The 27,449-nt window shown below is 44.7% G+C and overlaps 1 protein-coding gene across 3 annotated transcripts in view; it reads left to right on the top strand.

Moving 5' to 3' along the window:
- The first annotated feature begins 1,226 nt into the window (after positions 1-1,226).
- Positions 1,227-27,449, top strand: part of LARP1 (La ribonucleoprotein domain family member 1) — a 58,753-nt gene continuing 32,530 nt past the window's right edge. For all 3 annotated transcript variants that reach the window (XM_027841706.1, XM_027841707.1, XM_027841704.1), the window contains exon 1: positions 1,227-1,653. In XM_027841706.1, coding sequence (XP_027697507.1) covers positions 1,245-1,653 — 409 coding nt within the window. In that variant the 5' untranslated portion in view covers positions 1,227-1,244. The remainder of the gene's footprint in view (positions 1,654-27,449) is intronic.

The following is a 27,449-nucleotide window of genomic DNA, read 5'->3' as shown; positions in this document are numbered from 1 at the left end:
TTAACTCCTGCTCCCTTCTGCCCGTCAACAGCGCATAAAGTTGCCTGAGGGTTAACGCACGTGGGGGCAAAGTGGGCTCGCCAAGGTCACCCAGGATGGGTGGGGAAGGCCCGCAGCATTGGGTTTGGGAACGGAGGGGACCCTGCCAGGCCCAGGCAAATTAACCCACCCGAGCTTTTGTGAGGCTGGGTGTGCATTAATCAGCACTTTTCCTTCCCTGTTCCAAATGCAATTTCATCTTCCACCAATTTGTCTACCGTTCTCAGCCTAAGAAACGAAAGCAAGCCGGCACTGCCGCCGCATGGCCCTAAGTCCATGTGCTCCACCTGCGGCCTTGCTTCCCCACTCGGGCCCTTTAAGAGCTCCCCGCCCCTCCCCGGCTTCCCCCGCACCCCCCGCCCTTCTGCGCTCTCCCTCTCGATCCACCTTTCCGAATTGCATCAGGCACGTGCTCGCCCCCGTCCCGTCGGAGCCCTCCCCTTCCCCCCCCCACTGGGGAACAGGAGCAGAGAGAGAGGGAAGAGGGGGGGGAAAGGGGGTGGGGACGGAGTAGGGAGTGAGGGGAAGGGAACTCGTGCGCGCGCGCGCTCCTCTCCCTCTGTCCCAGGGGCCGGGCCACGGCGCGCGCGCCCCCGCCACCCCGTCCCCGTCCCCGACCGCATCCCCTCCCCTCCCGTCCCAGAGACGCCGCGTTGCGAAGCGCGCCCCCGCCGATCGCGTGGTGTGCTCCGCTCCGCTCTCCCCTTCCATATTGCTGCAGCCCAGAGCAGGGAGCCCGGGCTGCCCCCGGGGGGGAAGAGGAGAGGGAGAGGAGGGAGAGAGGCAGAGAGAAGAGCCGCCAGGCCCCAGGGCTTCAGGGGTGGGGGGTGGCGGGGGGAGCCTAGGGCCCCAGGCGAGGAGGCAAGAGAGGGGTTCCCCCCCCCGCCCCGGCACCGCCGCCGCCGCTCAGGGCCTGGGCTTCTCCGCGGCTCCCTCCGACGGGGAGGGAGAGACAGAGGGAGGGAGGAAAGGGAGGGGGCCGCGCCCGGCTGCTCGGCTCGAGTCCCTCCCGGCACTCCCCTCCTGCTCCGGTCCCCGGGGACCGTGAGGGGGGCAGCCCCTTGAGACAGCCTTCCCGGAGGGGAGAGCGGCAAGGCCGGGCAGCTTCAGGAAAGTTTGAGGCGGCGGCAGCGGCGAGCGAGAGGGGTGGGGGCGAGGCTGCTGCGGCGCCGGCGGGGGCTTTGGTTCGGGGGGCGGGCGCTCCCATGGCCACCGAGGTGGAGTCTCTCCCGCCCGGCAACCCCCTCCTTCAGGCCGAGGACCACGGCGGGCTGGTGATGAAGCAGCCGCCGCCGGCGCCGCCGCCGCAGCAGCAGACGCCGCAGCCCGAGGGGAAGGGAGAGCCTCTGGACGGCGGCGACGACGGCGCCCGGCCCCCGCGGCCGCCCGGCTCGGCAAGGCCGCTCCGGGACGACGGCCCCCCGCCCGAGAGGGAAAGCCTGCAGCTGCTGCCGCCGCCGCCCCGGGGCGAGAGTGACGGCGGCAGCGGCAGCGAGGAGGGCGGCGAGCCGGGCCGCCGCGAGTTCGTCGAGGCCCCCCCGCCCAAGGTGAATCCGTGGACGAAAAACGCGGGACCGACAGCCTTGGTCACCGTGAACGGACAGTCCCCGCCAGGTGGGTGTTTGCTCTCTTCCTTCCTTTCTCGGGTCGTGCTTCCTTGCCGCGCGGGGCCGCAGCGTGGGGGGGGGCGCGAGAGCGGGGACTCCATCATGATTTTCTCCCTTCCCCTCCTCCTCCCCGGAGGGTCTTTGCAGCCGCCAGCCCCCGGGGTCCTTCCCGGGAGGTGACGCAGGCCCCGGGCGGCTGCCTGGGCTTTGTAGTGGTCGGAGTCCGGGCGAGGGCAGGACGGAGCGGCCTTGCCGGGGCCGTAGCAGCTGGCGCGGGCAGCGGCGAGAAGGCCTAGAGCCCCCGAGAAAACTACTTTTTGGGTGCAAATGGCTCTTTACCCCTCCTCGTTCTCCACCTCCCCCCAGAACACTCCCAGCCTGCGGGGGAAGGGAGAGATTCTCCAAAACCCCGCACCCCGCTTTTGGAGCGTTGCAGCATTTATCGTATTGCAAGCGCCTTACAAGCGTGTCCTGGGCAGAACGAGATGAGTTCATAGCGACAAATATGGATTCTGGAATTCAAAGTTCTATAGTGTTTGGTCTCTAGGTTGGTAGATTAGACGACCACCCCTCTCCCCACCCAGAGCCCCGTGGAGGGGGGGGAGGGGGATTGGAAAAAGAAAACTAAACGTGTCATTGAGATTCTGGTGAGGCACATATGTGTGTGTTTTTTCTTCAGAGACCCAGATACGTAATTTTTATAGGCTTTTTATGGGGTTGGGTCGTGTCCTACAGAAATACCCAGCCGGGGAGGCAGACAGGAGGGGCGTGGAAATGTTGGAGGGGTGGGGTGTGTGTTGTGGGGGGAGGCGGCGCAGGGCAGTGAAAGTGGGGGGCCCTGCCTGGCGGCGCCGGCTTGAGTGACAGGTCGGCGACTGCGGGGCGGCCACGCGGGGGGCCGGAGGGATTCGAGGCCCAGTAGCAGGGTTCGATTTTAGAACGCCGGGCCGGGCGAGGGCGTGTGCGTGTGCGCGTGTGCTTGTGTGTGTGTGTGTGTGTGTGTGTGTGTGTGTGTGTGTCTCACCGAGCTTCCTCCCCTTCCCAGCATTCCACTGCAGTAAAGACAACGTGGTTTCTCTCCCCTTGCTGCCTGCCTGCCTGCCGAAAGCGGCATGTGATCCGGGCCAACATCCCCATGGCTTAGCCCGCACCCTGTACCCTCCCCCATTCCCCCCAGCCTTTGGGGTGGGGTCTCCTCACCCAACTAGGCCGGGCTTAGGAACGGAATTCCATGAGCTGGGCCGCTGTGTCCCAAAAGGGAGGACTGGGCCTCTGGCGGAGGGGAGCCTCGTGGCCTTGATTTTCACCCTTCGCCCCTGGGTACTTGAGCCAGCTCATTTGGTTCCCCCCGCCCCCCCCCCGGGGCTTCCAAACTATTTAAACAGGGCAGGGTCACCCAGTCTTGTATTCTGCTTGATCCTGAAATGGTCACTGGAAGTGCAGGGACTCCCTTCTTAGTCTTCCTGGCTCTCCCATCTAAGATGATGATGATGATGATGATGATGATTCTTTCCTGTTCTTAACTCTAGAACAGAAAGTTGAGGGGAGACCTTTGGGCCCCAGGGAAGTCAAATGGGAGGAGGTAAAAGCATGCCCTCCTTTAGCTGGCATGAGGCCTTGGCCTGGAGGAAACTGAAAAGCCAGCCCTTAGATCAGAATGTTGCAATGACATTTCTCTTAAGGTTGCTTCATTGGAGGGGAGGGTTCATTTGGGATTTACTAACAGTACCTCAAACTGTATTTAACCCCATCCCTTTCCAGACTATGCTCTTATGCAAAAGATAATTTGGAAACCTCCATTTTCTTTAAGATCATCTCTATCTAGGGGTAAAGGAGAGGAACTTTGAAACAGGTTTGGACACATTAAGCTGAAAAGGGATCTAAATGGACTCTCAGATCACTGAAGGAAAGGGAAATGGCTGGTAGCTATGTGCATCAGACTCCAGGCTGTTTAATGGTGAGGCTGCTTTCTGGATTTTAAATCCCAGTGTGCAATGTCAGATGGCCTACAGGTGCATGTGCTGGCATTTTGTGAAAGCTGATGCCCTCTGAAATGGTGCGTCATCACCATTGTTGACATATGGGAAATGTGCGGCCTGGCTCTGGCTTCTCCCCTTTTCTCCCCTAACAAGAAGGGAAGTAGACATTCCTTTCAGGTGCTTCAAACCAGATCTTGGTCAGATAGGTTTCTGTGTTGTAACCTCTGTCATTGGAATCCCAGTTGTAGTACTGTAGCACTAGTGGAAGCAGTGGCACCACTGCAAAATCCTGTCTTTACACAGAGACAGTTGACTCAGCTTAAAGCTAAAACCTTGTTGGATGCAAAGTCTCTCCTGGAATCTGAGATTTAGTGCTTTTGAAAATTCTATGTTTTGTGGAAGAAAGAAGATAATGTGATTTGGTAATTTGATAAGTAAGTAGGTACTTTTCCTTTGGCATACATGTGGTGGAAGTAGAATAAGATGATCTGAGTTCAAGCCCTGGCTTTCTTGTCTGTGAAAGCTGTGGTACTAGAATCAAATAAAACCCTCTAACCTGAGTTTTATCTGTAAATATGGATAATAATAGTTGCCCTTCTGGGAGCATGGAGTAGTTGTGAAGAAAGTGCTTTGTAAACTGCACACATAAGTTGCTCTCAGCATATGCTGCCTAGCCTCACTGGGCATGTGGGTGGTAAGCGGTATATTCTAAGGAAAAAGACAGGAGTTTTGGGGTTCTAATTCTGCTGTGTTTCTGACCCACTCTGTCCTTGGGCAAGTCATTGGATGTTTCTGGGCTCCAGTTTTCCTGAGTCTTATTAGGGTTGGATTAGAGTGATTTCTGAGATTCTCTTCAGACATAGCACTGATAGAATTTAAATGCAGATTCATGGATAATTGGGTAGGTTACCGCATTAATATCATCTTCATGTTCTAGCTTTTTGGAAGCTACAGAACAGAGTGTAAACTTTAAGCTGCACTTTCCAAAGCTTGCTGCAGAAGCCTATTTTTATTCACTGGTTTGGCTCTGCTAGTATTTTTTGAGGGGACATGCACAGTAAGGAGTAATGAAAGATGCTGTAAGGTCAAATACCTGCCTGCAGTTTACTTTCCTGTGTAGCTGTATCCAGGTTCATTTAAATGTGTAAACTTACCATTATTCACTTTATCTTCTAAAGAGTTGTATTTCTACAATAGTTCCTTTACTTGGAAAGAAGGAAAGCTAGGCCTGAGTCCCTGATCTATCACTAACTGCTTTATGACCTTGGGTCAGTCACTTCTGTTCTGGAATCTTTCCTCATCTGTGAAATGAAAGTGAACTATCTAGATAAACCTTAAAAAACCTTTCTAACACTTGGTTTTGTGAATATTCGTTTAAATACAAAATGAATTTAAAAGATTATACCGTTGAAAATAAAGTCTGGTCATGGTTTAGCCATACAAATGGAGAACATGCTTTAGATAACCCAAAGAATTACTTATTTGGCCTTTGAATCTGTAAAAATAAAGGAATTGCAGTAAATGCTTTCTAACATCCTCAACTCTTAGATTTTATGTTTTTATTTTTTATTTAGTTATGCTGTTTTAAGGATCTTTCCAGTTTTAATGATCTATTAATATATTGTGTTCTTAAAGTTGATTTAATAATCTCATGCTTAGTAGCCTAGTATCAAAATTAGGTTTTGTTCCCTGTTCACGTGCCAGGTTGGAGAGTCAGGGGGTACTTTTGGGGAATAGGAGAAAGCCAGGCTGAAAGTAAGACATTTCAGTGCATGTCACAGTGAATCCCTATATAGTCAATTTTTGAGAATCCACTACAAGTGCATCAAGAGATCTTACCTCCATTCTTCATAATCTTTTACAATGTGTATGATAACACATTGTTTTCCTAAGGTGGAGTGATGTAGTAAAATTGGTTAGTACTGTTCCTTTTCTGTAGTTTTCTGTGGTTTACCATACTATATCCTAAATGGAACATGAATCTAGACTGGATTATAGCCTCAATTAAAATTTTTACCCCTAGCCTGGCTTCCCTTCAAATCTGGACAGCTGCTCTTTTCCCATTTTCCAGAGGTAGGAAATACAGTTTTAAACCTAACTTCCAATTGTGGTTTAGAAGACATCAGTTGGACTGATCTCTGCTATTGCATTTGGTGCCGGGTTTACAGTAGTCCTTACTCCAAGGATCCATTTAATACCTGGAAATGGTTTTTGTGCTTTAGGTGGGGTTTGGTGACTTGACAACTGTGTGTATGTGTGTGTGTGTGTATAAATTTTGGGGGGGGGGTGGGATATGGACAGGGAGCTCCTGATGAGGAATCTTTTGCCAATGCTGTATTCTGAGCTGTCTTTTTCTCTTTTTTTCCCTGCCGTCTCCTCCCCCATTCCCAATAAAGCAAGAAGCAGTTGGACCATAAGATGGTTTAGAGTGAATGTTTATGAGACTTCAACCCCATGACAGTGCTATCTCTCTAAGCTCATTTCACATCATCTTGCTAAGATAGTATAGTATTGGAGAATATTAGAATTGGAAGTTTGAAGATCTGAGTTCTAGTTCTGATTCAACTGTAACTCATTGGTGTCACCCTAGACAAGTCACTTATCAGCTCTTTGGCACTGCCTACCTTTCCAAGTCTAGCTGGATTACCCCAAATCCCCTGAAGATACCTGATGTTTTCCTGCTTCCCAGCCTTAGAATATTTCCTACCTGTTTGAAATCCTAACCACTCTTTACCTACCTCACATGCCCCTTCTTCTTTCTTTAATGAATCTTTAATGAAGTTTTCTTTAACAAATCACAGGATCATAGATTTAGAACTGGAAAGATTTATGGTAGGCCATACCTGGAGGATATCTAATCTAGCCCTCTGATTTTACAGGTAGTGGGAACTGAGACCTGGATATTTTAAGTGACTTGCCCAAGGTTACACAGGTAATAAGTTTTGGAGTCAGGATTTAAATTCAGATCTTCTGAATTCAAACCTAGTTTTCTCTATACTGTACCTCTCTGACTCTTGATATGAACTGATGCAGAGTGAAGTGAGCCAAACCAGTAGAACAGTTTGTATGAATCTCACAATAATATAATGGAAGACAGCATTGAAAGACTTCAGAATTATGTTCACTGTAGAAAGCAATCATAAGTCCAGAGGACTGACAGAGGATGATGAGGCAGGCTTCCTGCCTTTTGATAGAGAGGTGGCAGATTTTAGGTATGGAATGAAGCATACATTTTTAGGCATATCCATTGTGCTCGTTTTGATTTCTACTTAATTGTTGCAAGAGAAGCATTAGGAAATGATAGGTGTAAAAAAAAAAAGGCAAAAATTAAACCTTTAAAAAGGAGATAGAAAGCTTTCCCTTATCCCTCCTCTGCCCACTTCAGGTAACACTTTGTACCTCTCTCATACAATTTTGTTTTGGATTCTTATTTATACATTTTATCTAATCTCCCCCAACATTTCTGCACATAGTAGGTACTTAATATAATGTTTAAATTGAAGAAGTTGGGCTCATCTCATAACATCTCTTAACATTTCTAAAAATCTATAATTTGCTGCTTTCTAATCTGTGAAGAGATTGTGTAGTTAGATGTAGTTTGAAGTTGCGGATTAGGAAAATAATGTTAGAACCAGGGCTATGACACTTGTATGTCTGAGCTTAGTCCAGTTGTAGGAAGCCTTGGCTGATGTTAACATGTGTGAATTCTGGCTAGTCAGTGAATCTGTTTACCAAGGGGTTCTTAGTGGTGTTGGGGTTTGGGGGATTGGGGGAGGCACTGGTTAAGATTACTAGCACTTCATCTCTGAGGTTGGGTTGTAGTCACTGGAGTTTTCTTCTTCTTTATTCCTACCCCTGATAGGACACATTTGTGATATTTTAGGTAGGAGTAAACATTTTATTGTTGTTGTTCTTTAATATCATATTTTCTATCTCTTGGGAAATGGGTGAAAAGTTGCTGACCAGATTGTCAAGAACAGATTGATAAGAAGAGTACCTGCACTGTTTAAGGTATTAGGCTCTGGGAAGGAGCTGGCAGGTTCACAGACCCTCCTCTGAACAGTTTAGAGTGAGCCAGGGAGGGAGCACCAGAGAGGAAAAGGGTGCATGGCAAAATTAAGCTAAATGTAAATATCTGAATCTGAGCAGCAGTGGGGTATAATGAAAGAACTATGGGTTAGGGTTTGGGTCTACTTCCCAGCTTTATTTGCCTCTGATACCTTGGACAAGTCACGTCCTACTTTTGAACCTTGGTGTCTTCTTAACTCTCTGACCTACTAAAGTCCCTGCCAGTTTGGAGAATGTGATTCTGTGCTCTTTAAAAAGCCAAGTAAGTAATTTTGGGGGTTATTTACTATTTTAAAAGAACCATTTTTTAAACCTCAAAACTAGTGTTTATGGGGGGGCTAACAGTTAACATTGTGGTAAATTAAACAGACAAGCGTGGCATGTAGAACTTGGTTTAGAAAGCAAGTTCAAATCTCTCATTTTACAGAAAAGGAAATTAAAACCCAGAGATTACTTCTAAGTGATCCACTCCCCTTTTCAGAGGAGAAGCCCCATCTGGGTCCTTACAAGTTTGGGTTTAAATCAGGGGTGGGGAACCTGCAGCCTTGAGGCCACATGTGGCCTTCTAGGTCCTCAGTTGTGGCCTTTTGAATGAGTCCAAGTTTTATAGAACAACTCCTTTTATTAAGGGGATTTGGTCTGTGAAGCTTGGATTCAGTCAAAGGGTCGAACTTGAGGACCTAGAGGGCCACGTGTGGCGTTGAAGCCATAGGTTCTCCACACGTAGGACTCTAAACCTTTCATTTTACAGATGAGGAAACTGAGACCTGGATGAGAAAAGTAATTTGCTCACACTCAGCCATCAAGTGTCAGATTTTCTTCAGAGCCCTTTTCTCATTAGAACTGTACCCGATTACCAAAGCTCTACTTTTAGCTGCTTGCTGAGCTTGGGAGATGTCTTGTCCTTAGATTTTTGCTAGAAATTCTTTTGAGATCAGCTCTAAAAAAACCAATTTTCAGTTCGTTATCAAGACCCTAGGGTCCAGTGTGGAAGTTTGGATCTGATCTCTCATAAGTTCTCACTTTCTGACCTGGGTGCTGAGGTTGTGTTTTTTGGTCCCAAAGAGCAAATTTTAGTCTTTACTTCCTCCCTAGGTCTTGTCCCATGTTCCCACTGTGAAATTTGAAGAGTTCAAGACATAGGGAGTTTTGCTGTTTGTGCCAGATCTGCACTACCTGTCTCTGAGTCAGGAGAGTGAGTGATCTCTGATCACTTTGGAGAGAGGAAAGCTTAAGGATCTCAAAAGTCTTTTCTAGAAAGAAACATCCATCATGTATGTCCCAGGGTCCCTAAGGCATAAAGTTCAGGTAAGCAGGACTGAAAACAACCTTGTCCTCTGAGAGGTAGTGTTTTGTATGAATAGAGCACTTGCCATGGGATCAAGAAGATCTGGGTTCAAACACTGTCTCTGATACTAGTTGTGTATCTATGGACAAGTAACTTTTCCTCCCTGAGCCTCAGTTTCTTCCTCTGTAAAATAAAGATAATAATAGCTTTAGTACCTACCTGAAAAGATTGTTGTTAGGCTTAAATGAAAGAATATAGTGAGATGGATTTGTTGTTGTTGATAATTTTTAAACAGTGCATCCTGCATGCCTTGTGGTAGGAAGTCAAATGGAGATTCCCTCATTTTCCTGAGGCTCTGTGAAGTGACTTGGAAAGTACGGGGGAGTTAGCCAGGGATTCCCAAATCCAGGAGGGAAGGCTGGATCATGGTATTAGAAAGAAGAAAGTAGTATGAATGTGTCTTTGGTACAAGGTGCTGGTTTATCTGGTGCTAGGAGCCACTTAGTATGATTAGAAAGGCAGCCATTACAGTGCTAAAAAAGCACGACTTGGTACCCAACCAGAGGACATGCAGGTGTGAAGTCTGTGGTCAGATGTCAGCAATGGGATAGGGGTGGGATAGGGTCCATGGTCCTACAGTAGCAACCTGCTGTAGGGAACATGGGACTAGGCCTCTATGGAAAGGTGGGTTTGTGAGGCCTGGGCATTTGGAGGAGTGTGAGCATTCAGCAGCAGATGTGACCCTGAGTTGTTTTTATGAGCTTAATGAACAAGTGAAAGAGGACCCCTCCCACATATCTATCCTTCAAGAATTAGGGCAGTAACAACTGCCATGAGGCTGTTTGGGACCCTCTCTGCTATGACTTTTCAGAAGTACTCCTGCTAATTGTTGAGCTGTTCACCAAGCTTCCTAGTCACTTTCAGAATCAGGCGAAAGACTCCACACTCTGGCAGAGTTCCCTCTACTGCACAGATAAAACCTGCTGTCCAGTCCCACCATGAAGCTGCCTTTCTTCTGGCCTGGGGTCAGTAGACTCAAGCTTGGACCAATGTTAACATTCCATCTTTGGCTAGTAGCTCTAGCTCCACAGAAGTCTGAGGTCTTACCTGTTCCAGAGTGCCTCGTGGGGTAGCCCACTCTTCCACAGCCAGTAAGGATGGTGACTAGTCTGGTAGGAAGTAAAAGATGAGCTTTCCAGTTCATTCAGAGGGAAGCTAAGCATGCTCACAGAAGCTCTTTGGGGTAATCAGCCAGGTGTATCCTCAAAAAACACAGCAGCTCCAACTTGTTAAATACTTCCTATGCATGAAAAGGATCTATTTATTTATCCTTGGATTAAAATGGTATTGGGCTATTTATACCCCAAATTCTCAGCCTGAAGTTGATATGTGCCAGTGACCGGGCAAAGAGAGTTCTAAGGTCCCTTCTGACTCTCGGTGTAGTCTGTGTTCTGTGGTTAGGCAGAGACTTTAAAACACTGTTTTTCAGTGCTTTATGTGTGTCCCACTCAAGAACTAACTGATCTAATTATAATGTATCCATTTTTTAGAAGGGAAGCCAGAGGCAGAGTCCTATTGGTCTTGCTAAACACTAACCTGTCAAAGTGCTACTCTGATGCCCTCTTCTGGAAATTAGTACAGGTGTTGCTGCCTGCTCTGGGTTAGCTTTGGGGACTAATGGCCAGTGCCTGGCCAAGCCAAAGTTCTAGGGACAGAGTCAAAGCTGAGGTGTTCAAACTGAGGTGAAGTAGGAAAAAGAAATTTGGAGGTCTGGTCCAGCAAGCCTGGGGTCTTAGAGCCAAAGTGCTTTTCCTGCTCTATGTTATGACTTTCATCTGGAAAATGTTTTTGGGTTCTATTTTGTTCTCCCTTTTGAATATTCATCAAATGCTTAATGTTAACAGCATTATGGTTGGCAATCAGTGAGATAAAAAAAAAATGTTATTTAAGAGTAGTCCCTGCTGTTGTGAAGTTTGCAGTCTAATGGATGTATGCTGGATTTATGTTTATTGGTGGTTAGGATGAACCTGGGAAGGAGAGTTGAATTTGGATCAATGCAAAATTCGAGTGAAAAAGCTCCATCTCCATATCTAGAAGGTCATTAGGTTCTTACTGCTGTAGTGTCTCTAGAGAGCCAACCTCGTGTGCAGAAGAAGCTGGTGGATTTGTTTCTTATCCTGACCAGACCGTAGTTGAAGAAGTCCTACAGAAGGTGAAAACTTGCCAGCTTAATGAAACCCTCAGTATCTTAGAGCAGAGGCTCCTAACCTGGACTCTGTGGACTTGTTTGTGGTTTTAAGAAAAAAAAATACTTGGGTAACTTTTTATATAATTAGTTTCCTTTGTAATCTTACATGTTTTATTTTCTGCATTTAATAGTATGCGGTGAGAACATTGCTAAAAGGGGTTCTTAGGCATCACCAAATTGCTAAAGTTGGGGGGGGGTCCCTTAAACACAAGAAGGTTAAGGACCATTGTCCTACTTCTTGTGTATATCATATTTCTTTCCTTGTCAATGGTTGGGGGGAGCTGGAGGGAGAGAATTTGGAGCTGAAAATAAAAATAAAAGGAAAGACTCTTGTCTTAGGATAAATCCTGGATTGACTCACCTTCTAGGTCTGCTTTTTTGATCCTTTCTCCAGTTCCCCAGTGGTGTTTGTATCAGGTCATTCAATGATTGGGGATTACAACCTGCTTAAAGCTTTGTATAACCCAAGATTGCCCCAAAGCCTTGGAGATGATGTAGGTGGGCTATCATTTGGTCCCAGAAATTTCTGCTCCTAGAACTGGAGACCTTATCTTACTTCCTGGAGGTATAACCCAGCTGAAGACTTAGGTATCTGTCTTAAGGTCATTGATTTATATCTGGAAGGTGCATGGAGAGCAGTGGTATCAAGATCACATAGAGATGGGATCCACCAGATGGATACGTTACGATCCCTGAGGGCCTCATATTGTGGTTTTTAAAAGTAAAGCTCTTATTGTATATTTTGTTAATTATTTTCCCACTTAACATTTTAATCTGGTTCAAGAAGCACTTGGAATTGTGGACCTCTATGTGTTTGGTACCTCTGATTTAGAGGATAACTAGTCCAAATCCATTTTACAAATGAGGAAACTGAAGCCCAGGTTGTCCAGTCATAGCAATTTTTCCGTTACAGCACACTGCCTTCCTCTTCCTCACTTGTCAGTCTTGGACCTCGTGGTCTGAAAGCATGACCTTAAGACTGGGACTGGTCTGCTCTGTTGGGTTTCTTGCTCTAGCTCTGGGTAACTGAAATTATTGTCAGAGTTATAAGGGAACCGTAGAACATAGAATGTTAGAGTTAGAAGGGACCTTATAAATAATTTTGACCAGTCCTCTCATTTTACAAAAAGGGAAACTGAGGCCTAGTGAAGGGGAAATGGCTTAGCCAAGGTTGTACAGGAAGTTGATGCCAGGGCTAAAACCAAAACCAAACTCCTAATTCCCAGTCTTGTGTGTTTTGGCATTGTACTCCACTTAATGTAGTGGTTAGTTGCCCGTTATTCAAGCCCATTGCCATTCTTTTGTTCCTTGCCTCTTTCTTTTCCTCCCCCATGGTTAAATTGTCTAAAAGGATGGAGGTGACTTCCCTTTTAAAATACGTAGTTCTGAGTTTTCACTCCTGGGTTTTAAAATAGTCCTCATTCAGGCCATAGTTACCCGTTGGATAGAGCTGAGGGCCAGAAAGAACCAGCCATTTGGGGGCATGGTACTGACCTTGTGATGTAAATACTCTATGGGTGAGAGAAGACAGCTGGACTGGAGCTCATTTTGGGGGTGGGCTGTCTTCCCATTTTAGAGAGTGGTACAGGGTCTGGAGTGGATGCTTGTTCACTGATTAATATAACTCTGAGGTGGAGGTATTTCTTTTTCCCTCTTTCTCCCCCATCCTCAGCTCCCCAACCTTTGAGAGGAAGGAGTTATCTGAAAGCAGACCTTATTGCGGAATGTGGGCTACTGACATAGGAACGTGTTATTCTTAAAGCAAGGATGTGCCAGTGGACGGAAACTTTGTCCTAAGCTGATTCCCCCATTCAATGGCAAAACTTTGAATTTGTGTACGAGGCTGGGAACCAAGAACCCCTGGGCCATTTTTAAGCCAATCCATTTCTTCTCTTTTTTTCTACTTCCTCTGTAGGAGTGAAAATTTAGAGCCAGTAGGAACCTGAGAGTTGATCAAGTCTGTAAGATTATGCTTAGAGAGACAATTTGAACCCAGGTCCCTGTCTCCAAATCCAGTACTCTTCCCACAGTGCTATATACTACTTTCCCTTACTATTTCATGCTTTTTTTTTTCTTTCTGTAAAATGGTATTGCCTTATATCGTTTACTATTCCACCTTGTAGGGCTTCTGTGAGGTATGATAAATGAACCTTCTGAGTCCCCTCAGATGAAAGAGGTCCTATAAATGCAAATAATAATTATTATTTGAAGGCCATATGGGACCTGGAGAAGATGCTGTTTTGTTCCAGTCACCCTGGTATTCATTCCCACCCCCACCCCTTAAGCATGCAACATGTTTGGGGAATAGTATCCCTGTGCAAGTCCTGGCAAGTTATTGGGATTCAAGGTTGTGGGAGACTCCAGCATGCTAAGGTGACTTGGTGATCATTCCCTGAGAGTTGGGTTTAAGTCCACAGTTCTTGAATGACAAGCAAATCCAAGATGATGCCTGCCAAAAGAGGGAGAATTCTGAATTACCCTCGTGTCAGCTATGCCATGGGAACCACCCCATTTGGCCCCAGAGTGTTAGGGACTTAGGCTGGGTCAGGATCCATAGAGTAGTGTTGGTGTTGTGTCAGTGTAGGCTGGAGATGTATGTAGATACTTCCTTCCTATGGCTGCAATTACAGCCAACTCCTGGGGATTCTTTGGAGGATTTGGTGCTTCTGCCTAATTCAGTTTTTGTTCCCACCCACTTCTCATTTCACTCCAGCTCCTTGCTCCACCTGCTTTTCAGACTCAACTGATTTTAAAAATAACAAGAAGTGGGATAGGTCAGTAGCTGTTTTTGGCAGCTTCTCAGTTGCACCCTGGATGCCTTCTTTAGCCTGGGGTGGTGGTCTGGCAACTTGAGGACCCATAGAGAGCTAAGGAGTGGGTAGAGATCAGGGAACATGTTGAAGAGAAATAAGGAATGTCTTCTGGGAAAGGGGGATGGGGGTGCTGCGTTTTGGAAAAGGGACAGAACTAGCAACTAAAGGAAACTTTGATTGAAAACAGACTCCTGGCTCAGTGGCTGCTTTTAAGATGGGCCACAGCAGGTCTCCCTCAGCTCAGGCTCGTCATGGTTTGGATCCCAGAAATGGGAGTTACCATATCCACATATGATGGTTTCCTTGTATATAAGCAATGTGTTTCCATAGGGAACACTCTCCTTTGCCCATATTCATTCACATCTGATATTCCCTCTGAGCAGTGGTGAAAGTAGGTGTGTGTTTTTAGAAGTCTGGCAGGTCAACAGTCACTCATCTTGGGGACACATACATAATAACTGATAGTTCTATTGTACTTTAAGGATTGTAAACAACTTTACACACCCCTTTTCACATTTGATTCCTACTTGGACCTACTTCCTATCCTCTGAGATAGGAGGTCCAAGTATTACTGGCCCTTTTTACAAATGAAGAAGCTGAGACTTAGAAGGGAAGTGGTTTGCCCAAGGTCACACAGTTTTTACGTGTTAGAGCCAGAAGGCAAACCTAGTCCTCCTGAATCAGGAGAAAACCTCATCATGCATTTCTTCCTTATCTGTCTACCTTCTGGAATTTGTAGCCTCCTTAAAACTTAGCACAGGTACTACCTTCTCCCTTGAAACTTTCTCTGATATCAGTCTCCCTGAAATTGTCATGCTCTCTCCCTTCTTAAATTTTACTATATTTACTTAATCTATTTATATGTATCCCCTTGGTAAAATGTAAGCTCCCTAAGGACTGGTTAAGAACCCTTGCTTTTGGCCTAGTTGAAGATCAGACTATTTCACTTGAAAAACACTTGATAAATGCTGGTTGAATTGAATTTCTGGCATTGGAAGAGATTACCATAGGAGAGTAGATGGCCTGAGTTTGATTCTTTTGGGAACTTTTCCTCTGCTAAGTCATTTGGGGCTTTGTACCCAGGAAGGAAAAACTGCCCAGAAATTCTCACATTCTCAGTAGCTGCATTCCTCTCCCTCTCCACTCTCCTAGTGCCTTGAGGAAGGATCAAATGTCTTTGGGTTTAAAAGCAAGTCACATCACCATCTCCCGGTCTCAGTTTCCTCATTCAGCAAAATGAGGGGGTTGGTGGAGTTAATCTTTTTATTTTTTCTTTTTCGGAGGCAATCGGGGTTAAGTGATTTGCCCGGGGTTACACAGCTAGTAAGTGTCAAGTGTCTGAGGGTGGATTTGAACTCAGGGCCTCCTGACTCCAAGGCCAGAGCTCTATCCACTTCGCCACCTAGCTGCCCCTGTTGGAGTTAATCTTTAAAAATGATTCTGTTTTGTTGTCTGGGCAGGCAGGGGGCCTGCTAGGCAATGGGATTAAGTGACTTGCCTAGGGTCACACAGCTTGTAAGTATTATGTGTCTGAGGGCAGATTTGAACTCAGGTCCTCCTGAATCCAGGGCCAGTGCTCTATCCACTGCACCACCTAGCTGTCCCCAAAATGATTCTGTAATAACCCATTTTGTAGTACTTTAAGGTTTACAAACAGCCCTTTTGTTGGTGCTTTAAGGTTCACAAGTAGCTAGTGCAAATATTATCACCATTTTCCAATTGAGGAAACCAAGGCCCAGACAGCTAAAGTGATTTGCCTGTGTTCATGCAGCTGATAAGTGTCAGAACTCAGCGAGAGACTATCTAGTCCAACTCTCCATTTTACAGAGTAGGAACCCTGCCATGATTTCCAGGTGTAGTAGGTCTGGCTTTTGGGGTGGGTAGTTTATAGGTGTGGGTTTTCTGTCCAGCTCCTCTTTTGATTCTTATTCAGAATTATTAGTAGCCTTTAGGGCTAAAGGTTATCCATCCCCTTCCGTAAGTCTTAATTCTTCTGTTAGCATTCCTGGGCCAGTAGGAACAATCAACATTGCAGTGCTACAAAAAACCTTGGGCAGCTCCTGTACCATTTTCCTTGACCAAGTCTGGTACCCTGAGCAGGATAGGGCGGGTGCACGCTTGTAAGATCCTCTGCCTCTACCCAGCTTCTGATATCTGGTCTTCAATTGGTGTTAGAGTAGGGTTCTTAGCCATGTTTATGTCCTGGACTCCTTTGGCAATTTGGTGAAACCTTCTCAGAATGACATTTTAAATATATAAAATGAAATACATAGAATTACATTATATTGAAATATAATTACGAATATTAAAAAAAAAAGGCCACAACCCCCCCCCCCCCAGCTTAAGAACCCCCTGGCCAAGAGCAGAGGGGCCATTCAGGTGTTAGGTATTTCCCTGACATTTTAGGACTCAGGAAAATGTTTGTTACTTGTAGATAAACCAAGTTTTGGAAGAGTGAGGGAGAGCCCCTCATTACCAGTTCGCCTCTTCCTTTAAAGGGAACCTTAGGACCCTTGAGTTTAGGTCTGCAGGATATTACTGAAGTTGCGCTACAAAGGGGGAAACTGAAATCTAGAGCACAGTGCATTGCACAAGGTAGACACTTAAACTAGGATTTGTTGTGTTGAATTAAATGACTTCACTAGTTAGTAAATAGCTGGGATTCTAACCCATTGCCTTCGAGTCCAAAGATAATAAACAGCTTACTGAGCCTTCTGAACACCATATCTGGAGTCAGAATCCCAGAACTGTCACTATTATTTACCTGTGGCGCTGGGACTGAATCTGTGGTTTCATTGGTACAGGGAATCTACCAGTGCACATAGGGACTTCTGAAACTTATAGTCCCAAAGTCACATATAGAGTGTGGCAGAGGTGAAATTTGAACCTCAAGTCTTCCTGATGGAGGCCAGCTTTCTGTCCACTGCTATGCTGCTTCTGTTACCTGTGTGACCGATGGTATATAATTTGTTTTTTTTTTTTTTCAGTGAGGCAATCGGGGTTAAGTGACTTGCCCAAGGTCACAGAGCTAGTATGTGTCAAGTGTTTGGTCTGAGGCCAGTTTTGAACTCGGGTCCTCCTGACTTCAGGGCCCGTACTCTGTCCACTGCGCCACCTAACTGCCCCTCGATGGTATATAATTTAAACTTTTTTAGACCTCACTTTACTCTTCTGCAAAATGAGGGGATTGGGTTTCTCTTAAGGGTATTTCTACCCGTGTCTGTGATCTGTAATTATTTCTTGCTTCTGCCCTAGAGGGGCCTACTTTTTCTAACTAAACTGCCTAGAGTCTTTCTGGCCTTTGGAAAGTGTTTGACATTCGTAGTTCATAGTCTCCTTAGGGCAGGAGAGCATGGAGAATGTGACCTCTGAGGGAAAGTGGAAGGCTGTAGTTAAACCTTGTGGGCTTGGTCAGAGAGCTCTGACCCCCTGGTGGCAAAAACAAATTCCACAACTTCCTGAGGCCTGATTGGGCTATATGAGGGTAAGTGCTTCCCTAAGTACCTGAGGATGTTGCTAACAAGTCAAAATGATTGCCAAAGGAGATTGTTTCCATTTTAGAGAGGCCAGGGGCATCAGTCCCTCCATTCTGATAGATGTAGGCTTTGGGCCTCAGTTTTATCAGGAAGATACAAGAATCCGTAGCCTCTAAAGAGCTCTTAGTCTGGTTCTTCTGGCCATCACCTTCAGGGGCCAGAAGTTGGACACTTCTGATCTAGAATCGTGCCCATTGTGGGGATCTGGAAGAATTATGTCATTAGGCTCCCAGGGTTTGGTGTCATATTATATAAAGCACTAGACTTGAAGTGAGGAAGATAATAATTTTTGAGTTCTCTAATCCTTATTAGCTATATGACCATAGATAAATCATTTAATCTCTCTGAGTCTTATTTAACCTCTCTGACCCTCAAGTTCATCATCTGTAAAGTAGGGATAATAGGTAATACCTGTAGTAGTGATGAAGTGAAGTTCAAGTTTGCAAATTTTAATTTATTCTGTACCTTTTTAAAGGTGATCTAGACCCATGATTTCAGTGAGATAAAGAGCCCCTGGATGAAGAAACCCTCTCTATTGGCACCTTCTCTGTGACTTATATTCTTAGAGAATTGTCTAAAATACTGAGGGTTTCCTCACAAGTATGTATTAGAAGGGTGAGATTTGAAACTAAGTCTTGTTGACTCCAAAGCAGCATATATAACATAAATGCCTGTTGTATTTACCATGTGGGGGGAGGAGGGCCATGACGACCACAGGGCAAGTGGCATTCTCCATAGTGGAAGTTACCCATCCCCATCGTGAATCAGAGCTCCTTTATCTGGCACTGCTTTTGAACTAAAAGACCTTGAAAGGGATAAGCTTTTAGTCAAGAAAGATCTAGTCTTACATCTTATTAACACATGAGACTAAAGGAGTTGCTAAGTCCATGCTTCTGGTTAACAGCAGATCTGGGAGTGGTGCTTATGTGAGCCCAAGGCCTATGTATGAGAAGGAGCCCAGCTTGTGTTTTCTTGAAGTAATCAGTACTTATATTTGGGAGTTGTGAACAGGGAAGGAGTAGAGGGAAGTAACTTTGAGCTCTAGGGCCTCTACCATATTGTCTTTACATGCAATGAGAGCCTACTACTATAACTCATTTTAATATCCAGCAACATCATCCCTTTGGTATTTTCTCCATATGATCAGACTTCCTTGAGAGGTCACCTACCCATTGAGGCCTGGCTCTCACTTTCTACAAAAGCACTGCTGCCCTGGTCTTGAACATGAGGCAGTCTTGTCTTTTTTTCCTTTTTTCTTTTATTTATTTATTTTTATTCTGAGCTTAAACACCAACTAAAAGGGAAATTTCCATATATGTGGTAGAGCAGAAAATTAGGATTGTACATCAAACTGCAGCTCTTAACATTCAACTTGCTTTTAAAGTATAGAATGAGTTCATTCTGTAGCTTTCAAAACTGTCCTGCTTGTCAGTGCTCCTTTTTTGGCTGCTCTTCTGTTCTCTAGGCTAGGCCTCAGGGGATAGGTGTGGGGTCCAATCCCATCTCTGCCAGTACCTAATTCTGGGTTACCTGGGGAGAAGTCACTTCTTTCACTTTCCTTATCTGTAAAGGAAAAGGGTTGAATTAGATGATTTCTAAATTTCCTTCCAGGTTGTTGCTGTTTGAGTTGTGTCTAACTCTTCAGGGCCCTGTTTTGGGCTTTCTTGGCAAAGATACTGGAGTGGTTTGTCATTTCCTTCTCCAACTCATTTTACAGATGAGAAAACTGAGGCAAATGGTTAAGTGATTTGACCAGGTCACACAGCTAATAAGTATCTGAGGCCAGATTTGAACTCCGAGAAGATGAGTCTTCCTGGCTCCAAGCCTGGTGCTCTATCCATTATTCCAGCACTTCTTAAACTGTGGGGTCAAGACCCACAGTTTAAGAAGTGCTGAAGGGGTTGTGGGTAGAAAAAATTTAAGAAGCCCTGCACTATTCTACCTAGCTACCCAGTACTTCTGGGTACTAATATTTTTTGTTACTCGATCCCTTCCTGCATTTAATGTTCTTTGATACTTGGAACCAGATGCTCTCCTGCCTACTAAACCTGGTATGATCTCTCTGTTTGACTGTAGGATCATTCCTTTCTTACCCCAGTCACAGCATATTCCTTGGTCCTGAGCAGAATAGAGGCTTCAGTTGTAGGAAGATGAGAGCTGTAGAGTGAGGAGGGGGAGTACAAATGAAATAAGATAACAATCCCTGTCTTTGTGGGATAGACCTTAGAATAGTCACCAAAAAATAGATGAGCACAAAATGAATACTGAGGGTGTAGAAAGAACACTCAGAGTCGGGTGCCACGAGATTTCAGGTATTAACTCACTAATTCATGTGACTGAGCAGGTCACTTTCCCTTTCCAGTCCTCATTTTCTTCCATTACAAAATGAGAAGTATTAGCATTGATTTCTAAGCTATTTTCCTCAGGCAATAAACAAGCATTTATTGACTGTTTAAAAATCTGAAAACTCGTGGATGTTTTGACCTGTATATAGGTCCTTACTCTTGTATAGCAAGTGAGTTTGGCATGGCCATTTTCATTTAACTTCATTTAACTGGTGGCTGTTTGAGTAAATGAAAGGGGAGAATGTTAGACAAAATGATCTGTTCTGCTTATATTTACTTCTTAGTTCATGAGGGCAATTTACCCTTCTGGTGTGCCAATTAGGCCCCAGTAAAGTAAATTATCAGGTCACAAATGAATAATATCTAAGATATAGAACTGGAATGGACCTTAGAAATAATCTAGTTCAACAGCTTCATTTTATAGAGGAGAAAAGAAAGACCAGGGAGGTGAAATAGCTTTCCTAGGTCAACCAGGTAGTGAGTAACAGAGCTGCAATTGGAGTCCTAGCCTTCTGATTCCATGGTGGCTCTTTTTATTATTGAATGTAGGAGTTTACAGATAAAATCTTTCATGAACCTGTTAAGAGAGGTATGGTGGGGAGGGGACCACTAGATTGGAAACAAGCCTAGTTCTGAGTCCTAGATTTGAGCCATGACTCTGCTGCTACTTTGTTTCGTGACTTTGGGCACACTTCTCTGTGTCCTCAGTTTCCCCATCTGTAAACTAGTTATTTGTGAGGAGTGGTTGGAACAGCAAGTCCTCAGGGTCCCCTCTGGCTTTAACCTTATATAGCTCAGCGATACTCAGATATTGGTAGATCTTGACACCTATTTGCTTGAAGAAAGGGGGACAGCCAAACAGCTACTTGTTAGTCTCTAGAGGGCGCTTTCTTCCCCGTCGCCACCCCCTTTCTGTGTTGTTAGCCTTTGCATTCCTCTTTCTTTATTGGGGTTCGAGGCAAACAGAAGCTTTGAGAGACCTGCCTGCCTGTCCTCTCTCAGGCTGCTGAGTCATGCACTATCTCCTTGTAGGAATGAGTTACAGTGAGTTGGGCAGGGCCTCGAAGCATGGACATGAGGGACTTAAATACAGGCTCGTGTCTACTCAAAGAAGCTTGTTCATTGACTTGAGAGGCACCGAGTTGTTCTTTGACTTCTGCCCCTTCCAGGCACCTTCCTGAGGCAGAGGCACACTGCCATCTTCCTGCCCCAGATGGTTTAAGCAAGGATACCACAATGAGCTTGGTTAGGTACAGACCCAGGATTCCTAACCTTTTTTGGGTCATGAACCCCTCAGGAAATCTGGTGGAGCCAATGGCCTCCTTCTGAGAATGATTTAAAATGCATAGGATTACAGTAAAAAACTAGTTATATTGAAATTGTTATCAACTTTTTTTTTTTTTAAAGTTCGGGGACCCCAGGTAAAGAACCTTTTGTCTTGGGGAAGCTGGCTTTTTGCTGTAAGCTTTTGTGTTATGGATAAAAGACCAAAAGGAAACTCTCTGTTCTCAAGTTGTCATACTGACAACTGGGGGGTGGGGTCGTGGCACACAATTACGTACATATCAGTCTGCATACAGCTAGGTGGCACCATAATACGCAGAGGACTGGGCCTAGAGTCAGGAAGACCTCAGTTCAGATTTGGCCTCAGACAATTACTAACCCTGAGCAAATCACTTAACCTTTTTATCTCAGCGTCTTCATCTGTAAAATAGGGATTAATAATAGCACCTACCTCTAGAAATGAGGTAATATTTGTAGAGAGTTTTGCAAACCTTAAGGTACTATATAAATACTAGCTATTATTATTATCATCATTATTGTTAAAAGGTAATTTGTAATGGGAAGCACTGAATAGGGAAAATCGGGAAAAGCTTCATGCAGGAGGTGGTGCTTGAGCTGAGTTTGGAAGGAAACCAGGGATTTGCAGAGGCTGAGGTAAGGAAGGAAGGGGGTAGATGGAGTGTTGTGAGGTAGCGACAACAAATGAGCCAGTTTGGCTGGCTCCATAGTTTGGGTTAGGGAGTAGTGTTATGGTCTATAAATTTAGGTTGGAGCCAAGTTCTGATGAATTTTTAAAAGCAAAAAGTGACAGTTATTAAGGCTACTTAGTAACACCTTTTTGCCCAATACTAGGGGGAAACACTTTGAAAATCATATGGTTCATCTCATACCTGTCAGATTGGCTAATAAAAGGAAAATGACAAATATTGGAGGAGATGTAGGGAGATTGAAACACGCTTGCATTGTTGATGGAGTTGTGAACTGATCCAACCATTCTGGAAAACAACTGTGTATACCCTTTGACCCAGAAATACCACTACTAGGTATACTTGCCAGAGATATCAAAGAAAGGGAAAAGGACTCATTTGTACAAAGATATTTGTACAAAGATATAGGAAGCCAAGTGCCCCAGGTCACATTGGAATTTTGCATATACTTTAGTTCAGATTAATGCTAACCTCCTGATTGAGTACTTTTTCTTTGTACTGTAGGCTGCAAAATCTTTGTCCTGTGCCCAGTCACTAATTTACAAAAGTGTGACCAACTGTGGGCAAGTTACCTGTCATCTCTAGGCCTTCACTTCTTGTCTTTGAAGTGTACTCAGTTCTAACATTGTGTTCCCAATTAGAGTGTAAATTCTTAGGGCAGAATATAGGCCATGATGTGGTGGTTTTTGTTTTTGTTTTTGTTTGGAAGCTAAGTCTAAGTCCCAAGTTCTACTGCTAACTATCTGTATGACCTTGTGCAAAAAACTTGTCTCTGCTTCAATTTTCTTTCCTGTGAAGTGATTGTGGTCTTTAGCATTCTACTTTCTGAGGGCCCTCTATCTCAAATTCTATTTCCTATGTGGGTTGAAGTTGAAAACTATGTATAATGAGCTTTATTGCTCTGATTATGTCCTGTCTGCCATCAAAACATTTCTGGAGGATCCTATTCCAGCTTCATGGATGCATAAAGTTACCTTTGTCTGTATGGTTTTTAAAAGCCCCATTGTTTTGACATTGTTTTTTTTACAGCCTGATAAAGGGAATAGAATGAGGATTTGAAGCTCTGGTTTAAATTTCAGATCATCTTTTTACTAGTTGTGCAAGTGATCTTGAACAAGTCATCTATCTGAATCTCAGAGTCCCTTGCTGTGGCTTCCTCATAGACTTTATTGGGAGGAATAAATGAGATAATGGATGGAAAAAAAACACTATAGAAATGTTAGATGTTATTTTTACCATAGTCTCTATAGAGAAAATGAGATAATAGCTATGAACAGTTAAGAATTAGGAAGGAGCACCCACAATTAAATGAAATTATGTGCTACAGACCACTGTATCCAAAGGTCTCTCATCTTAATCAGCTAGCTAGTGCAACTTTGTCAGTGGCCATCATAAGCTTTTTGGTTTTGACACATATAGAACATAGAGTAGTAGGGTCAAAGGGGACATTAGAATATAGAATGATAAAGCCAGAAAGGACCTTAGTTTGGGATTAGGAAATGTAAGACCCATGGTTTATAAATTGCTCAGGATGGCATTTAACCTTAGGTTTATTTTTTTTTCTCTTAACCTTAGTTTTTTAAATGAAGAGAATGAAAACCAGAGACATAGCCAACCTCCCTTGGGGAATGAGGTATAGGCTAGGACTATAAGGCAGATTTGGCTCCTTCCTTACCCTGGCTTAATAGCATGTTATAATCAGATTGGACCTTTAGACTATAGTCCAGTATCCTTATATAAATAGAGAAGAAACAGATGCTCAGAAAGGGAAAATATCTTGTCTAGGTCACAAAGCAAATGAGTAGCAGAGCTGGAACTTGAACATGTATCCCCCAACTTCTAAGTTCTCTCACAAGACTACATGTTATTCTGCCTCTTTCTTTTTTTAAATAGTATTTTGTTTCTTCCAATTACATGTAAAGACAATTTTTAACATTCATTTTTTTATAAAAATTTGAGTTATACATTTTCTCCCTCCCTTCCCCTCCTCCCTAAGGCAGTAAGCAATTTGATACAGGTTATATATATGCAATCATGTAAAATATATTTCCTTATTAGTCGTGTTGTGAAAGAAGAAATAGTTTGCAGAAGAAAAAAATGCAAAAAAAAGTGAAAATCGTGTGAGTTCTTTCTCTGGGTGTGAATAGCATTTTCCATCTTGAGTCTTTTGGAATTGTCTGAGATTATTGTACTACTGAGAAGAACTAAGTCAATAATTCATAGTTGATCATTGCACAGTGTTGCTGTTACTATGTACAATGTTCTCCTGCTCACTTCACTTTTCATCAGTTCATGTAAGTCTTTCCAGGTTTTTCTAAAATTGGCCTGCTCATCATTTCTTACAGCACAGTATTATTTCATTACATTTATATACTGCAACTTGTTCAGACATTCCCCAGTTGATGGACATCCCCTCAATTTCCAATTCTTTGCCACTACTAAAAGAGCTACTACAAATATTTTTGTACATGTAGGTCCTTTTCCCTTTCTTATGAAATCTTTGGGTTATAGACTTAGTAGTATAGACCTACCTCTTCCTTTAAAAAAAAAAAGTTTTTGTAGATGGCCTTTTTCACACATGTTGTAGTTCTTTTTGGTTATACCCACTACCTAGGGAGCTTTATCTCTTTATGTTTTACAGACAAGATAAAACTGAGTTACAAAGAGGTTAAGTGACTTGCCCAGGGTCATACAGCTAGTAAGTGTCTAAGACGGGATTTCTGTGGCTTATAAACTTATACAATTTGCAAAGTGCTTTTATGTTCATAATAGCCCTTCGAGGAGGTAGCAGCTGTTATATATGTTTTACAGATAAGGACATCAAAGCTGAGAGAGGTTAGTAGACTTGACAAGGGTTACACAGCTACTATTGATTGAGGCAGAATTTGAACCCTGGTCCCCCGACACCAGACTCTATTATGCCATGCTGTTTCCTTCACTTAGAACAAAAGAGAACTGACAATCACTCAGTCTCCCCACTTTTTCAGTGGAAGGAAGGAAATGCATTTCCTCCTGTGTTCTTTAGAGGCAACACTGGACATTACAGTTACACGTTCCCTTTTCTCTATGACCAAAACTTTCTTGAACAGTAACAGTTGCTGTTATCTAGAATATGGAGAACTTGATTTGCCCAGCTTTCCTCCTGTATTCCTTCTTAAGTCACTGAAAGGTGCACCCCAGGTTCAGTGAAACCCTGGAAAAGTGGGGGAATCTTGATAAGAGGAATAATACTGCCTGGACACCCCTCTGTTTCTAGGTGATGCGCATGCACGCACACAGACACAAACACCCACCCACCCACACACACACACCTTTTCCAAGGCTGTCCAGGCAGAGAGGTGCAGCAGGAGATCCTTAGAAAAGAAGCACAGGCTGGTTTTCTTCCCAGGCAGGCCAGAGAGGCAGCGGTGGGTGATCTGTGGCAGTTCACCATTATATGCCTAAATTTAGCTGGATATGCTTTTGGGGCTGGGGTTGGAAGTCATGTGACTCCTAACACATTCTTTTTTTCCTCTACCCACGCCATCAGTGGGGGGGGATCAAGAGGGCATCAGGGTTGGCATGGCCACAGTGGTAGTGGTTAAAGCTAACGTTTATTAGTTTTACTCAGGCTGGTCTTGGGGTAAGTGGGTGAATCTGAGATGCTTTAGAATTGGGGGTTGGCGTACACTCATCTCTGAGAGGGGGGTCTGAGCCATCCAGGTCACTGTGAACTAAATATAGTTGGCTGGGGTTCTCAGATGGCAGGCCTAGGGTCACATGATCGTTTGTCAGGGGCTCCTCCACCCAGAAGCTGCCTTGATAAGGGAGGGACACACATAGCCCAGCCGTCCACCCTGGCTTCCAGTGGACTTGAAGAAAATGGTTTGACATTCTTAGGTGTGTTCTCCTTCTCTCCCTCCTTCCCTCCCCCCGCCTTTTCATTTTTTACTCGTTTTTCATTGGTTCTTTTGTGATGGGGACAGGAGGTGTTTCTGAAGGCCAAGCAGAGAAAGGACTTGTCCCAGAGAGTAGCCAGCATTTGGAATGCAAAGTGAGAGGAGGTCCTGAGGTCAGTCTGTTGCTTGTCCCTTTGCTTTGCAGCTGGAGGGTTGGGGGTGTGTGAGAAGGGGGAGTCTGTGCTTCTTATTCTGTGCTCTACCCCATGACAACTGAAAAAACATTTAGCTTTTCACAGGCTTTGCCACCTCTCAGTCCCCAGGCCATGATGGATGGTCACAGGTGGGGAGATGGAATATGCATCCCCATGTTTCCTCTCCCTCCTTGTTTGCCTTCTTTACTCCTTCAGGCAGCTCTGCTTTGCTTTCTGAAACTTATCGGGAGCTAGGGGACCCTGGCCATGGGTCACTGGAGGAAACTTCACCTGGAGAGGCTGTTGCATCTCCTGAGCCTGGAAGGGTCAAACACCTGGTAACCCCAGGGTGACTCAGAAGGGCACCTCTTCCAATTCACACCTGACCTCATGCAGAGGACAGACAGCTAAAATCTTCTGGATTAGGATACAGGCAGTGTGCATTTCTTCAGTTGCTGCTAGAGTCTAGTCTGCTCAGAAGTGAGCTCTGACCAACTTGGCGTTTCTGTAAAGAGACTGAATCTCTTTGGTGGGCCATATGAAATCTACGAACTCTTTCTTAGAATGTTTTTAAATGCATAAAATGAAAATACACAATTGAAGAGGAAACCAATTGTAATGACATAAAGATGTAATTTTTTTCCCATCCAGGATCATGGACCTCTCCCCTTTCACTCACCCTCCAGGTTTTCTTACAGACTGGTTTGTGAACCCTAGGTCCACTATGCTAATATATATTGACATATTGGGAGGAGGACAGTGCAGTCAGATGTCGCACAGGGAGGGAGCCATGCAATAATATTGGACTTCTTACCTGTTGTAAGATGGGCAGAGTAATTTGATGCTTTGGGATCATGAAGCGAGCTCTTTTAAGTTAATCTTAAGTGATTTAGAAGTCCAGTCCTGGCAGTGGCTAGAAAGCTACATTCGCTATACTCACTGCCCAGCTAAGCATTGGGGGTGTTTTTTCATATTGTACTAGGCTGTTTGGTTCTGACTGCTCTGGCTTTTACAAGGGCTTGTCGGTGTTTGCTGGGGTCAGATTCCTTTTTGGGATAGTGTTGCCTTTTGGGGAAAGTGATGGAACCATCTTTTTTCTCTGCGGGCCTCTTTCGTCTCTCACTGAAGGGTACAATTGACCAAGGTCCTACCTTCTAATCTAGTCTGGGCCATCCTGAGCTCTGCCACCGTATTCCCTCTTGTTTCTTGGGGGGAAGGGGGTACTCTCCTTGTTCTAGCCTTGCCTGTCTACTTCCCTACTCACTTGATCCAGGCCAAAGTGATTTGTTCCCATGAGTAGGAGGTAAGGAGTTGTTGTGGTGCAGTGTAATCATATAACCTTAGCTTCTTTCCCTAAGTCTCGTGTTGATTCCCTGTTGTTTGTCTTCTAGGGGAAGGCACCTCTCTCTGGGCTTAATGCCTGCTTAATTTGTAAGACCTAAGGTGTGTTAGGTAGAAAGGGC

This window comes from Vombatus ursinus, unplaced genomic scaffold (genome assembly GCF_900497805.2).
Source record: "Vombatus ursinus unplaced genomic scaffold, bare-nosed wombat genome assembly UNPS02014863.1, whole genome shotgun sequence".
NCBI lineage: Eukaryota > Metazoa > Chordata > Mammalia > Diprotodontia > Vombatidae > Vombatus > Vombatus ursinus.
Note: the sequence above shows the minus strand (reverse complement) of the source record. Positions and strands in the feature narration are given on the sequence as shown.